The sequence below is a fragment of the Natrix helvetica genome (genome assembly GCF_964273705.1).
Source record: "Natrix helvetica genome assembly, chromosome: 1".
Taxonomy (NCBI): Eukaryota; Metazoa; Chordata; class Lepidosauria; order Squamata; family Natricidae; genus Natrix; species Natrix helvetica.
In genome coordinates, this window is record NC_138548.1 from 339032605 (window position 1) to 339049670 (window position 17066).

General features: G+C 43.1%; 2 protein-coding genes across 4 annotated transcripts in view; both read left to right on the plus strand.

Moving 5' to 3' along the window:
• LOC309383896 (zinc finger and SCAN domain-containing protein 12-like) overlaps positions 1-16187 on the plus strand; it is a 43371-nt gene extending 27184 nt beyond the window's left edge. Inside the window, exons 1-4 of one of the 3 annotated variants that reach the window (XM_081936914.1) lie at positions 12075-12133; positions 13096-13649; positions 13906-14044; positions 14165-16187. In XM_081936914.1, the coding sequence (XP_081793040.1) occupies positions 13233-13649; positions 13906-14044; positions 14165-14247 (639 nt within the window). In that variant the 5' untranslated portion in view covers positions 12075-12133; positions 13096-13232 and the 3' untranslated portion in view covers positions 14248-16187. Of the gene's footprint in view, positions 1-12074; positions 12143-13095; positions 13650-13905; positions 14045-14164 lie in introns of those variants that run through there. The other 2 variants (XM_081936912.1, XM_081936913.1) reach the window with 2 other exon arrangements.
• LOC309383804 (uncharacterized protein) overlaps positions 1-17066 on the plus strand; it is a 90105-nt gene that overhangs the window by 66783 nt on the left and 6256 nt on the right. The gene's annotated exons all lie outside the window — the stretch shown is intronic.

A 17066-nucleotide genomic window follows, 5' to 3' on the forward strand; every position in this document is an offset into this window, starting at 1 on the left:
TGAAATTATTCTAAGATAAAAGTTTATATGCTGACAAAATAATAAGTAACAACAATCTAATGTATTAACAAATGAAAGTTATGAGAATGGGGGGGGGCATCTCCTGCATAATGTAACTCAAAATTTGTATTTCATCCATTACCCCTTTCCTTGTATATTCTTTTTAAAACCAATAAAATTTTGTTTAAAAAAAAAGTTTAAGTTCTTCAGCCATTTGGAAGAATGACCTTGGGAAAGTTCTCCTAGCTCCTTTTCTCTTCTTTCCACTTTTATAGTCCCGTTTCGGGTCAACTATAGCATTGAAGTCACCCAGTAAACAAACATTTTCATTTCCCATCTCTTGAATAATGCTATATAGTCTATGATAGAAATTTTCCTGGTCTTCATTAGGTGCATATATTACAACCAGTGACACCTTTTTTTGGTTTAACATTATTTCTACGATTAATATTCTCCCTTCCTCATCATGATAAATTAGTTTAGTCTGGATTGTGTCTTTGACATATAATGCTATTCCTCTTTTCTTTTGGTTAGCTAGTGCCGTGTAAAGTTTACCCAATCTAGGACATTCTAAGATCTGGATCTGTCTTTTAGTCATATGGACCTCTTGCATTGCAATTATATCGTAGTTCAAATGTTATAATTTATTAAATATTGTTTTCCTCTTCTGGGGTAAGTTTAGACCATTAATATTCAATGATAGAATCTTGATTTCTCCCGACATACTTCTATGTGTATTTAGGTCGTGTGCTTCTTGTTGCCCTTATTTCTCTCACTTCCTTTGGTTCTTCCCCTTTTTCGTCTAGAACGACTTCTTTCTCCTTTCCTGTCTCCACTGGTTCCTTTTCTCTTCTTATCTGTGCCCTGGGTCCTTGCCTCCTTGCTCCCGACTGTTCTCCTTCGTCTTTCTCATCCTCCTGCCCAACAAGAGTATTGTAAAAATCTCCCGCTTGTTCCATTGTGTCTATTCTAAATCTTCTATCTCTCCAAGTTACCAGTACGCCCTCCGGCATCAGCCATCTAAAGTTAATTTCAAATTTGTTCAGGACAGATGTTAAAAATTGATAGGGCCTTCTTAATTCTCTAATTCTCCTCGGTACCTGTTTTAGAACTGTTAGTTGTCGTTGGTTGTAAATTATCGGGTTGTCTCTTATTCTATTTAGCACCTCGTCACGTATTGATTTTTTTACAAACTTTACATGAACTTCTCTTGGTAAATTATTCTTTTTTGCGTAGTTTGTCTGTATTCTAAACGTCTCGTCGATCTCACTTGCCATCTCATCCTTTTTTATTCCCAAAGCCTTTGCCATAAGGTCTGCCATCGTGTCTGATAAATACTCCCCTTTTTCTTCCTTTACGTTCTGGAACCGTAGGAATTGGGCTGCTTTCTCTGATTCTAACGGAGGACCGTTAACTCAAGTTCCTTGTTTGCCTGGATCAGCCTAGAACTCAGCTGCTCCATTTTTCATCCTCCTTTTCCAGCCTTCCTTCTATTACCTTTATTCTTTGTTTGTGTTTATTGATCTGTTCCTTGAACTTCTCAAATTTATCGTCCATCTTCTGCATTCTCTCCTTTAATTCTACAGTATCACTCCTTATTTCTCTAATATCCTTTTTAAGTTCTTCGTGATTTTTAGCCTTTGAGTCCTGCGTAGTCTGTAATATGCAATTCCTGAGTTGAATTGAATCTTTCTCTCTGAAGCATATCCTCCGAAGATCTTTGGTTTGAAGGACTGGCAGCCGTTAGGGATGGCTGGGATGCTGGCTTCCTCCCCATGCCAATTTTCATTAAATTTGTACTACTTGTCATTTTTTAGAAGAATTGGATCTCTACTTTAATTTTTCTCCAGAACTCTCACTTTCTTCTCTCCCTCGTAACTTTCTCCAGTCCTCCTTCTTTCTTTCTTTCTTTCTTTCTTTCTTTCTTTCTTTCTTTCTTTCTTTCTTTCTTTCTTTCTTTCTTTCTTTATTCCTTCCTCCGTCCCTCCCTCCCTCCTTCCTTCCTTCTTCCTTCCTTCCTTCCTTCCTTCCTTCCTGCCTACCTTCCTTCCTTCCTCTCCCTCTCCTCCCTTTCCCTCTCCTCTTCCCTCTTCCTCTACTCAATTATCAATTTTAAATAATGATAGGGGGTAGTAAACTCTATATATCGATAAGTTCGTATGTTATGTGAGAACAGCTGTCATAGGATAGGGAGAGAGTGAGAGAGACTTATCAATTTATCACTGTATATATATGTGGGTGTATGTCACACTTATAATACTCCAAAGTTTCTATTAATCTATTAATCTATTTTATTAACTTAATAAAATCTAAGAGTAAATTGCTTATAGTTATTACTTATATTGTGATCAAACAATCTCCTAAATTAATCAGTACTAGTGCCAATAATATCGAAAAGAGAGGATTAATAATCTTACAGCAATAACAATAACAAAAACAGTATATTCCTTTGATGGTAGTATTATAACATTAATTCCTATATTTTAAGTTCAACCTTAGATGCTTCCCTCCTGTGTTGGATAATTATATCAGAATGTTCTGGGTTCCCCTGCTCCGATAAATCTTCTTTCTCTCTCTCCAGTTGTTTCTATTGGTAGTGTCCAAAGATTAGCCTCAATAAACTCTAGTAGTCAGCTCTCTTGTTATCCAGAGAAGATAGTCACCAAAATTCCTGTTTTCTCTTAAGGTATTAAGAGGGGGGGAAATTCCAAATTTCGCCAGTAGATGTCACTCTTCCACTCATCCAGAAGCTAACCAACTGCAGGCTATCCACAGATATATGTTGCAAAGTTATAAGTTAATATTGTATTATTACCTAAGGCGGACACAGACCAGGTGTTTATACAAAACTACAGACCAATCTCACTGCTAAATGCAGATTACAAAATCTTTGCCTCAATAATAGCAGAAAGGTTGAAAAAATTTCTTACATCATTCATCCATACAGATCAAAACGGATTCCTCCGCAGAAGACAAATTAAAAACAATATGAGAATTATGTTGAACATTCTTGAATATTGTGAAGTGCACAATGAAAAACAGGTTGCACTAATCTTTCTCGATGCCCAAAAGGCATTTGATAATGTCAACTGGGAATTTTTGCACCAACAATTAGAATACATGGATTGTGGGGATAAATTTATAAACACGATCAGAGCAATTTATACAAACCAAAAAGCCAAAGTAATAATCAATGGTGAATTAACACAAAGTATTATAATCCAGAAAGGTACAAGACAAGGTTGCCCCATCCCGCCTGCTGTTTATACTAACCCTAGAAGTACTAGCCAGGAATGTACGTAAAGAGGTACAGATAAAGGGACTAGAAATCAAAAATGAGCAATTTAAGTTACAGGCCTTTGCGGACGATCTAGTGTTTGTGCTAGAAGATCCTATAAAGTCTGGTACGAAACTCATTGAGGAATTGACAGAGTATGGGAAAATAGCGGGTCTAAAGATAAATATGACAAAGACCAAAATGCTGACTAAAAATATGACATCAAAAGCAAAAGAGGAGTTAACAAAGAAATTGGGTATCCAAATTGTCAAAAAAGTTAAATATCTTGGTATATATCTATCTGCGAGGTGTGTGACCATCAAAGAAGATAATTATACTAATTTGATTAATAAAACTAAGAAAGATCTAGAAAGATGGAAAAACCTACAACTGTCCCTGATGGGCAGGATCGCAGTTATAAAAATGAATATATTACCAAAATTTCTTTTCCTATTTCAGAATATTCCCATTAAATTAGAAAAAGGTGTCTTCAAGGATTTGAATCAATTGGTTTTGAAATTTATTTGGCAGGGAAGAAAACCAAGAATAAAACTTAAGGCTATGCAAGACACTAAGGAAAAGGGAAGATTTGGCGTACCAGATTGGGAACTCTATTATACTGCGGCCATACTAAAATGGCTAAGGGAATGCATAATGCTGAGAAATAAAAGATTACTCAAATTGGAAGGCCATGACCTCCAAGCAGGCTGGCATGCCTTCCTCTGGTATGAAAAAGGATGTGCACACAAATATTTTAGTAGACATTACATCAGACAATCTCTGTTACTAATATGGAACAAAATTAAACATGACCACTATACCAAAATACCTATTTGGCTATCTACGATGGAAGCATACATACACCCAAATTTAATCAACATGGAAAATATAGTCACATATAAAAAGTTATTGAACAGGCAGGGGGAGATCAAAACCAGATCAGAATTGACATCAAGGAGTACAAGTAGAATGGTGGTCTTATTTACAGATACAATCAAGGTATGCACAGGATAGGAAGAACGAAGGTATTGCCAAAGACTACACAATATTAGATAAACTGTTGATACAGACAGAAAACAGACTGATCAAAGTGCTGTATAGATTCTTGTTGGAATATAAACTAGAGGAGGAACATGTCAAAGAAACCATGGTCGCCTGGGCGAAAAATTTCGGTTGCAATGTGGAATTGGCTAAGTGGAAAAAACTTTGGATATTTAATCAGAAACTAACATTGGCTACGGCGTATAAAGAAAATCTTTATAAGATGTTCTACAGATGGCATATCCCTCCTGCACGGCTTTCCAAAATGTTCAAAAATCTGGCCCCAAAATGTTGGAAGTGTAAAAAAACACCAGGCACTTTCTATCATATGTGGTGGACGTGCAATGAGGCAAAAAAATATTGGAAAATGATTCAATCATGGTTAGAACAAATGGTGGGAGAACAAATTATGTTTAAACCAGAAACTTTTCTCCTAGGCATAATACCGGAGGGGTTTAAGAAAGATACACTTTATTTAATTATACATATACTAACTGCAGCGCATAACCTATGCACAGTATTGGAAAAAAGAAAATACACCATCAGAGCTTGACACAATCAGAAAAGTGTTGGCTTGTGCAGAAGCAGATAGGCTCACTCTTGAACTTAAAAATAAAGGGGAATCAGAATATTTTGAAGTATGGAAGAGATTTTATGATTGGTATAAGACAAGATGACAAGATTGGAACAAATGTATATATTATGATTCGACAGAAGGACAGACAATGTATTAAGTAGATTTATTGTTAATGGTTGAAACTAGCTGTACATAATGTGAATGTATGATCACTCCCACTCCGCGGTATTGCATTGTTTTAAATGTAAAAATAATAAAAAATATTTTTTTTAAAAAAGGAATTGCGACATTGCATTAACAGTGACAAGTAAGAGGTTTTCTACATTTGATTTTTCATGATATGAGGGAATTGCCACATGCACATCAATGTACAGTGAGTGAATAGATCTGAAAGGATGATGGATTCCTCTTTCTCTGATGAAAAGCTCCCACCCCCCAAAGCATGTGCAAAATCTTTTTTCAAGCATTACGGCCATACTTTGCTCCTCTAAAGTGTGATGAAGACTAAGAAGTTGTCTAAATCTGATTTTTTTAAAAATTAAATATCAATGGTATTGTTACTTTTTGGTCATGTAATATGCTCTTTTACTCTTTCGTTGTATTAAAAATATAGTAATATTCCAATATTTGTAAATATTTGGATGGGGGCATAGTCTGGATTTTAGAGGCTCATGTTGGCTTGAATTTGCTTTTTCAGTGCTGATATTTGAGGCCTCCTTGAATCTCTAGAGAGCCTTCAGAGTGGCTCTTTTGGAGGAAAGTGATTTTCGATCCTCCACAGAAATTCACAGAAAGATCACAAATGATTCCTACACAGTAAGTGGAATACATATATGGGGTAGACAGCATCACCACCCGATGGAGTTGTAACCGGCTGACAAACTATACTCAATGAGTAGTCCTTCGTGACACTACGTCTACATGGAAGGAACTAAGCAGTGGAGTACCAAAAGGCTCCATCTTGGGCCCAGTACTCTTCAATATCTTCATAAATCAATCAATCAATCAAACAAACTTTTATTTATAAACCGCACCCTTTCCTAAACAGGACTCGGGGCGGTGTACAGTCATTATTAAAAACCATATACATATCAAAATAGATGCGCATAAATATACATAAACATAGACATAGACGGAGGAGGTAGAAAATATACTGTACCATATTTAATTAAAAATACAAATAAAATTAAAATTCCCTTAAAAATTCCACAATAAGATGTTTGCCAGGAGGTGAAAGATGGAGCTATAGATCTGCTAAGCCAGCTAATTGGAACAGGTGGGTCTTGAGCTTCTGTCGGAAGGAGCGGAGGTCGTTAGTCGTTCTAATATCGGGAGGGAGGTCATTCCAGAGGGTTCGGCCCATCACAGAGAAGGCTCTACTCCTAGGCGCCACCCGTTGGCACTGCTTGGCGGATGGCACCTGGAGGAGTCCCTCCCTGTGAGAGCGGATAGGTCGTAGAGATGTGTGAGGTGAGATGCGATCCCGCAGGTAACTAGGTCCCATGCCATGGAGCGCTTTAAAGATAGTAACCAACACCATGAAACGCACCCGAAAAACCACAGGTAACCAGTGCAGCTCGCGCAGGAGTGGTGTTATATGGGAGTATCTTGTTCCTCCCATGATGGCCTGCGCGGCCGCATTCTGAACTAGCTGTAGTCTTCGGGTGCATCTCAAGGGGAGCCCCATGTAGAGAGCATTGCAGTAGTCCAGGCGAGACGTCACCAGCGCATGAGTGACTGTACGTAGGGCGTTCCGATCCAATAGGAAGTGCAATTGGCGCACCAGGCGAACCTGGTGGAACGCCCCCCTCGCCACGGCTGTCACATGGTCATCCATCGACAGCCGGGCATCAAGGAGGACGCCCAAATTGCGCGCCCTTTCCACGGGGGGGCAGTTGTTCGCCCCCTATGGCCAGCGATGGCATCCACTGGTTGAACCGGGGCGCCGGTAGCCACAGCCACTCAGTCTTGGAGGGGTTGAGTTTGAGTCTGTTGTCCCCCATCCAGACCCGGACGGCTTCCAAACACCGGGACATCATTTCGACGGCCTCATTGGGGTGGTTTGGGGTGGAAATGTACAGCTGCGTGTCATCAGCGTACAGATGGTATCCAACCCCAAAACCACGGATGATCTCACCCAACGGCTTCATGTATGTGTTGAACAGGAGGGGCGAGAGGACCGATCCCTGCGGCACCCCACAGGTGAGTGGCCTCACGGTCGACCTCTGCTCCCCTGCCAACACACACTTCGTCTGGTCGGAGAGATAGGAGCGGAACCACCACAAAACGGTACCCCCTACGCCCACCTCTTCCAGCCGGCGCAATAAGATACCATGGTCGATGGTATCGAAAGCCGCTGATAGATCTAATAGGACCAGGATAGAGGAACAACCCCTATCTCTGGCCCTCCAGAGATCATCTACCAACGCGACCAAGGCCATCTCCATGCTGTGACCGGGTCGAAAGCCGGACTGGCGCGGGTCAAGATAGACTGCTTCCTCCAGGTGACGTGGGAACTGTTGCGCCACCACACTCTCTACAACCTTCGCTAAAAAGGGAAGGTTGGAGACGGGACGATAATTAGCTAACTCCTCCGGATCCAGGGAAGGCCTCTTGAGCAGGGGCCTCACCACCGCCTCTTTCAAGGCGGTCGGTAAGGACCCCTCCTCCAGTGAAGCGTTCACCAGACCCAGGAGCCAGCCTCGTGTAACCTCCCAGGATGCCAGTACAAGCCAGGAGGGACACGGGCCCAGTAAACATGAGGTGGCTCGCAGTCGCCCACGTAACCTGTCCAAATCCTCGGGGGCAACAGAGTCAAACCCCTCCCAGTGTGGTGTCTCAAGACTTGCTTCCGACGTCTCTCCTGGTCCACTGAAGGGGGCCCATCCACTCCGGACCTGAGCGATTTTGTCCTGCAGATATTCCCCAAACTCCTCTGCTCTACCCTGCAAAGGGGCTTCCCGCAGCCTCTGTGATAAGAGGGAGCGGGTCACCCGAAACAGGGCGGCAGGGCAGTTATCCGCGGATGCAATAAGAGCGGCACAGTGTCTATGTTTGGCCGCTCTCAGTGCCACAAGGTAGGTCCGTAAATAGGCTCTTACCTGTGTTCGGTCAGATTCGGAGCATGAGGACCTCCACCTGCTTCCTAGGCGTCTCTTGTGGCGTTTCATCACCCTCAGCTCCTCGGTAAACCAAGGAGCCAGGGTGGTTTATTGCCGCAGGAGAAGCCGCAAAGGTGCTACCCGGTCCAAGGCCCCAGCAGCCACTCTATTCCAAGTGGCCACTAGGTCCTCCGTCCGGGAGCAGGTCAGGGCTACAGGAAGTGGCCCAAGCTCCGTCTGGAACCTATCCGGTTCCATCAGTCGCCTGGGGCGGAATCATCTGGGACAATCAGGTTCCGCCTCCCCGCGGTGGGGGGTAGCGCCGGGGAAGTCGAGCCGGAGAGATGAGTGGTCTGACCATGACAGGGGTGTAATAACTAAATCCCCTATTCCCAGATCACTGGTCCACTGTCCAGATACAAAAACAAGGTCCAGTGTGTGCCCACCTTCATGTGTGGGGCCCTGAATTAATTGGGTCAGGTCCATGGCTGTTATGGAAGCCATGAACCCCCAAGCCACCTCGGATGCTTCGCCCGTCGACGGCAGGTTGAAATCCCCCATAACCACAAGATTGGGGGTATCAACTGCCGTCTCCGCGATCAGCTCGAGCAGCTCAGGCAGGGCCGCTGATGCATAGCGAGGAGCCAAGTATACAATCAGCAAGCCCATCTGCCTCCCTGGGCCCCATTTCACACCAAGTGACTCACACCCGGAGATCTGTGGCACAGTGAACTCCCTCGGTTCCAGACTCTCCCGTATAATTACCGCCACCCCACCACTCTTACCCAGGGCCCGCGGCTGATGAAATGCACGGTAACCTGGCGGGCACATCTCCACGAGGGGCAAACCACCCTCGTGGCCCAACCAGGTCTCCGTTATCCCTGCAAGGTCCGGCTCCGACCATGACTCCGCCTCCAACTCCCATCTCGGCTCCAGCTGGGACAGTCTTCTTATCATCCTGGCTATTTGACCACCCTGGAAGGCCAAATTAGGCTCTATGAAAAGCCAGGGTGGTCGCTGCTCTTAATCCTCAACCCTCCAGATGGAAAGAGGGACGGGGCACCCCCCCCCCTTCATCAGGGAGCTCCGTAGTCGTACGGAGCTCAGAGGTCAGCAGCCATTCCCTTGGAATTCTTGGATGACTTAGATGAGGGAATAGAAGGGGTACTCATCCAATTTCCTGATGATACTAATCTGGCAGGAATAACCAACACCCCAGACGACAAGCTCAGGATCCAGAAAGATCTTGACTGACTTGCACAATGGGCCCTATCCAACAAAATAAAAGTTAATGTGGAGAAAATCAAGGTTTTGTACCTGGACAGGAAAAACCAAAGGTACAAGTACACATTAGGTGAAACCTGGCTCAAAAACAGTAACTGTGAGAGGGGCCTTGGAGTCCCAGTGGACAATCACCTAATCATGAGTCAGCAAGTGTGTGGCAGCTGCCAAAAAAGCTAATCTAACCCTTGGTTGTATAAACGGGCATAAAATCAAAACAACCTGAAGTATTAATACTGATTTATGAAGACTTAAGTAAGACTACACTTGGAATGCTGCATCCAGTTTTGGTCACCACATTGCAAATAATATGTTGAGACTTTGGAAAAAATGCAAAGAAGAGCAACTAAAATGATTAAATACCTGACAGGATTGGGGTTAGGCTAGTCTAGACTACAGAAAAGCTAGGGGGATCATCATAGTAGTATTCCAGTATTTCAGTGACTACCACAAAGAGGAAGAGGCCATTTTCAAAAGGACCAGAGGACAGAACAAGAAACAATGGAGAGAAGCAACCTGGAATTAAGGAGAACCTTCCCAACAGTGAGGAAAATAAATGGGTTGAACAGCTTGCCTTCAGAAGTTGTAGGTGGTTCAACACTGGAGGTTTTTAAGAAGAGACTGGACAGTCACTTGTCTGAAATGGTATCTGATTTCCTGCTTGAACAGGGGACTGGAGTAGAATACCTCCAAGGTCCCTTCCAGCTCTCTTCTCATTCCATCTAGAAACTTCAATGTGCTAGAGACACCACTGGTTTTCTTAAGTAGACTGTTTTTTGAATAGTTTGTTGATTTTTATTTTCGCTGGTTGTTCTTATTTTACAATGCCTTGTAGGGAGGGAAGCAAACAGTGGGTTACCCCAGGGTTCTGCCTGAGACGCAGTTCTCTCCAAAATCTTAATTAGCAATGTAGATGGGGAAATAGAAGGAAACTCATAAAATTTGGGGACAACAGCAAGCTAGAGTGAACAGCTAACGCTTTAGAAGGTAGGCTCAAGGTCCAGAAAGATCAACGATTTGAACGCTGGGCCCTATCCAAAATTATGCAGTTCAGCTTTTAAACAGGCAGGAAAATAATAAAAGTACTTTTATGGAACAGGAGATATCTGGATCAACAAAGATGATTAGGGGGCAGGAGACTAAAACATTAAGAACACAAGGGATGGAGTAAGAGGAGCCTTCCAATACTTGAGAGGCTGTCACAGAGAAGATGTCAACCTATTTTCCAAAGCACCAATGTTAACATAAGTAATAGATGAAAACTTATCAGATAACTCCGGCCTAGAACCTGTGGAAAGTTATCACCCAGCCCTGTCCCAGGAAAATGAAATATCTGATGTAATGAAATGCCATAATACAAATTTACTCAAAATTTAGAATATCTCACACAAAAATGAAGTAATAATGGTTATAGTTAAATAAATGTTTAACAATGATAATAACTGCATACATACTGTATATATCAGATTGATAATACAAGATTCTATATAAATTGTAAGTGAAGACTATGGTGAGGATGTACAAAAGTTTTGTAACCAATCGACATACTGTACGAACCTGGAAGATGGTGTTTTATCTTTGTGCTTGTTTGTTTAAAAATTTAAAAAATGGATTTATTAAAAAAACAAAAAAATAAAAAGATATAAATAAAAAAGAGACAAGAAAAAAAAAGAAAATGAAATATCCTAGGAAATATTGAAAAGGCAGAATATTATATTTTCTTGGATGTGAAAAGGAAGAAACATGTTTTAAATTGAGAATAGCTCCCTGTAGCTTCCTGCCCCCACCCACTTTGTCAATAGGCTATTAAGAAGGCCAAGCCACTCCCTTTACATAATAAAGAGTTCTCCCCTTCAGCTCCAGTGGGATGGGATTAAGGCATGATAATATTAGCACTTTACTCAACTGACCACATGGCATCTGAGAACTCAAACAAACCTGGATTCAAAATGCAGCCTTGAGAGTTGCCCCTGCATGGCCCCATGGGAGTCTGACAACCAATCAGAACACAAGCTCAAGATCAAAGGCCAGAGAGGGTATAAAACCAGGGACTCAGCATCTCAGTATTTCCCTTTCTTCTTCTCCACCAACATTGAAGCATGTGATCACCTTTTCTGTTCAGGACTCAAGCCATGTGGTCCTGTCCACCATTAAAACCATCTTTCCAAGCAGCCTCCATGTCTCCAATGTCTTTTTCCCCACTTGGAGCAGAACCCAGAAGGACATTTCTTTCAAGAAACCAAAGAGAAATTTCCTGACAGAGCAATTAACTAGTGGAACAGCTGGATTCCAGATGTTTTTGGTGTTCTGTCACTGCAGCTTTTCAAGAACACTTTGGACAGGCGTAATTCTGCAATGGTGTGGGGTTTCCTGCTGGAGCAGGGAATTGGGCTAAACAACACGCAAGATTCCTTCCAACTATGTTACTGGGTATTTTCAATCTCTTGAGTAAGAAGAAGGCTGAATCCGATTTCTTCTGGGTCCCTTCGCTCCCTGTATAAAAGGATGTAGCTTTCTACAGGAACCCTTCTTAAAAGTGAAAGGGGGCACATGGGTGTAACTCTCTCAGAAGCAAATGGATAAAGAAGGGTTATGGATAGGGAGGAAAACAACCTCTTCCTTTCTGGGCCCTGATGGAAAAGGCACCGTTTCCACCCTTTGCATAAACCCCTTCCATGCACGCAGGAATCCGCCAGGTGTGTCCCTCTAAAACGAGAACCGGACGCCGTGCGATTCCCCATTCGGCCACTGGAGGCGAACATCAGAGGCGATTTACCATAGGAGAATTGGAGGGAAGTGACCTCACTGGATCTGACGTCTCTATTTAACCCTTTGTGCTTCGCAGGAGAACTCCAGGTGGGCAGAGTAAGTGGCTGTTTGTGTGTGTGTGTTTGTGAGTCTCCACGTGCAAATGGGGAGGGGGGAACAGGGGGTGCTGGTGCTAGAGAAGGAAGGGAGAGAAGCCCCCATGCAGGTTCCATCTTCGGAGTCCAGAGGGTGGGAGGGGTGGGAGGGCCCGGGATCCCATGTTCCCCTGCCGCCCCTCTTCATGCAGGTGCCAGGCAGAGGGAAGCGGTGCTCAGGATGAGCCGCGTTGCCCCAGGAACAAATCACCAAAGAGGAGGGAGAGTCCCGGGGGAATCCTCTGCCCCCCCCCCCCCCTAGCCTGGAGGAAGCTCCGAGGTCGGAGAAGGGGAGAGCCTGGAGGGGAAATCTGGAGCAGGGAATAAGAAGATGGTTGCAAGGGAGGAGCTGCAGGAGATTCTGCCCGCCTTCTCCTTAGGTGCTGCAGGAGACTAAAATTGGGTTGGATCCCCAGGAGTTCAATTTCTCTTGGGAGCGTGAGTGAACCAGCACATCACTAACCCCAGGTGTCTCATGTGAACAGCTGCTTAGCCTGTTTGGGTTTGGGGTATTTTTGTGAACTTACCTGCATGTAGTTGTGTGATTTGGCTCTCCAAAAGCAAACCCTGAAGAAAGGGAACATCCAAGCAGGTTCATTTTTTTAAAAAGTGAACTTTCCTGGTTTAGAGTTTGGCATCTTGGGTAAAACCTTCTTTGTAGGTAAATGCAGACCTAGGTTTTTATAAAGCAAGCCCAACTTTGTGAGAAGAAAAGAAATTGAAACACTGATCCCACGTGCATTTATTCAGTGTTCCAAGTCCTTGATGGAAATCAATCTCAGGTTTTGTACAAACACATATTACTGCACAAGGGCAAACTGTTCAATGCCTCTGCAATCCTGTACTAGCTCGGAAAAATATATCTTTCCATTGGAATGTTCTTAATCCACCACATTCTTTTAATCTCACATATAGGACTTGGAAACCACTTGTACTACATTTCTGGGAGGCAAAAAATTGGACAGAGGTGGCTGAAAGTCTTCCCTGACCTGTAGCTACAGGAATCGGCAAGATTCCCTGGGACCCATTTGAAGTTGCAGGAAGAAGAAAGAATGAAAAGCCACTCTTTAGAGAGTAAGGAAATTGGAAAAGGCCCTTTGGGTGTCCAGCCTGGGAGCTATGAAGAGATCTGGGCAAGAACTGGGCAGAAGATCCTGGAGGAGACAACCATCCTTTCAGAAGTTCAGCCATGGAAGTCCAGGAGCTTCCAGCACCAGGAGGATGAAGGACCGCGAGGACTTTGCAGCCAACTCCATTCCTTTTGTAGTCGATGGTTGAGACCAGAAAAGCACACAAAAGCGCAGATACTGGACCTGTTTGTTTTGGAACAGTTCTTGGCGCTTCTGCCCCTGAACATTGAGAGCTGGGTACGAGAGTGTGGAGCAGAGACCAGCTCCCAGGCGGTGGCCCTGGTGGAAGGTTATCTCCTGAGCCAGGTGGAGGAGCAGAAGGAGAAGATTGACTGGCAGGTGAGAGACCTTCTAATCTAATGCACTAAATCTAACAGTGGGTTGGAATTCTTAACTCATGCCTGCCAGAGTTCTTTGGCATCCGTTATACATGGAGATACTGTACTTCTAATTCTTGTAGGACCTTGTTCTTTTATTTGTGATAGTCGTTCCTTTCCTAATTTCCATCCTCACGGATGGACTTCCGGGGCCTTGGAGGGGTGTTCACAGAAGAAGAATCCACTTTTTGATGAGTATTGTCCATTGATTCTTCTAGTTGTTTCCTGCCTACTTTTTCAAGTCCTTCATGGTTGAGATCAGAGATCCTGAGGAAAGGAGGCATCCTTCAAGTTCATCTCCGGAAATGATTTTCAGGAGGATCTCTGAGGAGGATCTAAATATGGACATGACTGAAGGTAATCTAAAGCTCTCCTGTTCCCCAGGGAGATCTCAGGTGTTTCATCTTCTCTATGCCTTCTCTTCTATAGAACTCCCATGTTATGAATTATGCAGTGTAAATTCTGTTTCCCTCGTAGGGAAGAATAGAAGGAAGTTGACTCTTCCTGATGGTGGAACTGAAAGAATGGTTGAAACTCCAGTTCAAGTAAGAGGAAATTAATTTCTTAGATTTGTATGCTCCCTTTCCTTCAGAAAGTCAAGCTGATGTACGTAGACAGTCTCCTTCCATTTTTCCTTCTTTTTTGGGTTGGCTTATTTTTGTGTTCCTGAGCAAGATTGAAAGTTGAAGTAGATTCTCTTTAGGAAATATTTTATTAAAACCACCACTTTAAGTAACTGCTAATTGCTTCCTATTATTATTATTGTTAGAATTGTACTTATGCTAATTACTCACTTTTCAAATAACCCTTGTTTGTAACTTTTTGACTTGGATTTGTGCAAGGATGCAGAAAACTGTCTAAATATTCAGATTGGCAATTCTAATGCCTTGAATTGTGCCTGCATTTGGACGCCAAACAGTCAAGCTTTGCACAAGCTAAAGAAGTTCCCCTCACGAAATTTCTTCCACTTTGTTATCTTCCATTCAGACTACAAGCAGCTTCCTTAAAATGTGAGGAGAACCAGAAAGAAATTCCTGGCTGGGCTCTCCCAGCACTTTAATGAGTCTTGGGGCATCACGAGACATTTACTAAAAAGCTAAACAATTCAGTCCAATTCAAATCTCTATTGTCAGAGTGCAACATGTGTATAATGAGATTGGCTAAGGCTCCCTTCCTGCACCCCCCAACACAATACAACTCACAGTGAAAGACAAAATAATAATAATCCCTAGCCCAGTGAATCCTACCAATAAACACCCAGTCCTACAAGTCAATGTATTATGTGGTTGTAATGTTATTTTTCGTTCAGGACTCAGACAGCCCACGGATAAAAACTGTTCGTCAGCCTGTTTGTGCGGCTGCCTATGCTTCTATATCTCCTACCCGATGGTAGGAGAGGAAAGAAGGGCAGACCAGGGTGTTAGTCGTCCCTGAGGATTTTCCTCGCTCCTCTGAGGCAGTGAGCCCTAGTGATGTCGTCTAGCCCCCAATGTTTTGTGCTGTGCTCCCCACCGTCTGTAAAGTCTTCCTATCCGCGGCTGTCAAGCCAGCATACCACACCATAATGCAATGAGTGAGGACGCTTTCTATTGTGGACCGGTAGAAGGAGGTCATCAGTTGTGGTTCCACTTTATTTTTTCACAAGACCCTGAGGAGTCTGGCTTCCCATCATGCACTTGACTTGAGAGTGCAGGCTGATTGGCAAATGGGTGTGTTTGTCTGTCTGCCCACTAGATGGAGAAAGAGAGCAACAACAGTATAAACTTAACGCATTTTTTGGAGTATGAGACGTACCAGAATATAAGACCCACCAAGGTTTTGAAGAGGCAAATGTTAAAAAAAAGTAGGTAGGTAGATGGAGAGAGTGAGTACGTAGATTGGTAGATAAAGGGATAGAGAGAGAAATAGAGAGAGAGAAATACAGTAGGTAGGTAGGGGGGGAGAGAGAGAAATAGAGAGAGATAGAGAGAGAGAGAAATACAATAGGTAGGGAGAGAGAGAGAGAAAGTAGGTAGGTTGGTAGGTAGAGTGAGAGGGAGAGAAAGTAGGTAGGTAGGGAGGGAGAGAGAGAGAATAGGTAGGTAGGTGTTTCCACGTGTATTTTTTTTTAAACAAAGTTTTATTGTTTTTTTGGTGTTTTACAAAAGGAAAAGGTATGGGGAAAGTTACAAATTGTGGCAGCCGCAAACTGCGTTAGGTATACCCCCCCTCCAGACTCATGGTGTACATTTGCATAGCATTCAAATATTACATAATAACATATAGTCAGTGTGGTACATTCATTAATAATTTCAATCAATTTATGTCATGTGGATTTTCTTACTTATTTGTGTGATCTGAGCTTTCTTGATGTCACCCCATCTCCCCCCGTTGCTCCGGCCCCTCCCGTGTCTTGTGCATCTACTGGGATGTCTTCTGGTTTTTCTAGGAGTAGTTTATTTTTTTCCATAAAGGCCTGCGCCTCTATGGGTGTATTAATTCTGACTCTTGTCTCCTCCCAGAATATTAACCTATCTTCAGGCAGCAACCAACGAAACCACACCCCCTTCTGGTATAATTTATTCGCCAATTGCGAATAATATTTTCTTTTCTCCCTCACTTTCTTGGGGATCTGTTTCAGTATGGTTATCTCCTTATCTTTGTATGTCAGGGCTTGTCCCCTTTGTGTATTCAGAATTTCATCTCTTGTGCTTTTCCTAAGAAATTTAATGTGTACCTCCCTGGGGACATTGTGTGTTCTAGCATATGCGGAGTTCACTCTATAAACCAGGTCTATTTCCCACCCCATCTGTTGTTTTTCTTTCTGGATATACTCAGCCAAGATAGTTGTCATGATGTCCCTTATGTTTTCATCAACAGTCTCCATCACATTTTGAAACCTAAGATAAAAGGACATTCTCTCAAACTCTATTTTCATTTGTTGGGTGTCAAGCTCTTTGTTTCCCTTCTGCACGCCCTCCACCCCCCCCCCCATCTCAGCCGCCCCCTGCTCCAAGAGATCCAGTCTCTGTGAGTTCTTATTAATTTTTTCCTGGTTCCCTCTAATTTCTTCTATCATCTCCTTCAGTTGTTTCTTTATTTCCTCTTGTCCCTGTAGAATTTGCTGAAACATTTGATAAAACTCCAAGTCCGTAGTTTTAGCTTGTTTGAAGGCTGTCAATGTTGATTGTGTGCTCGGACTTGAGGTTGCAGATGTCGGGGCAGAGGCAGCAAAGCCAGACTTTCCAGGAGATGGTCTTTTAGATGTCATTGTTAGTAATAAAGAGTCCAGTCAGTATAGAGAAGAATCAGTCAGAGCAGTAGAGCAGCCAAGGGAGACCGGGGGGTAGAGAGACCAGGCACAAGGGAACTCTCTAATCACCCTGGCAGGGAACAGACG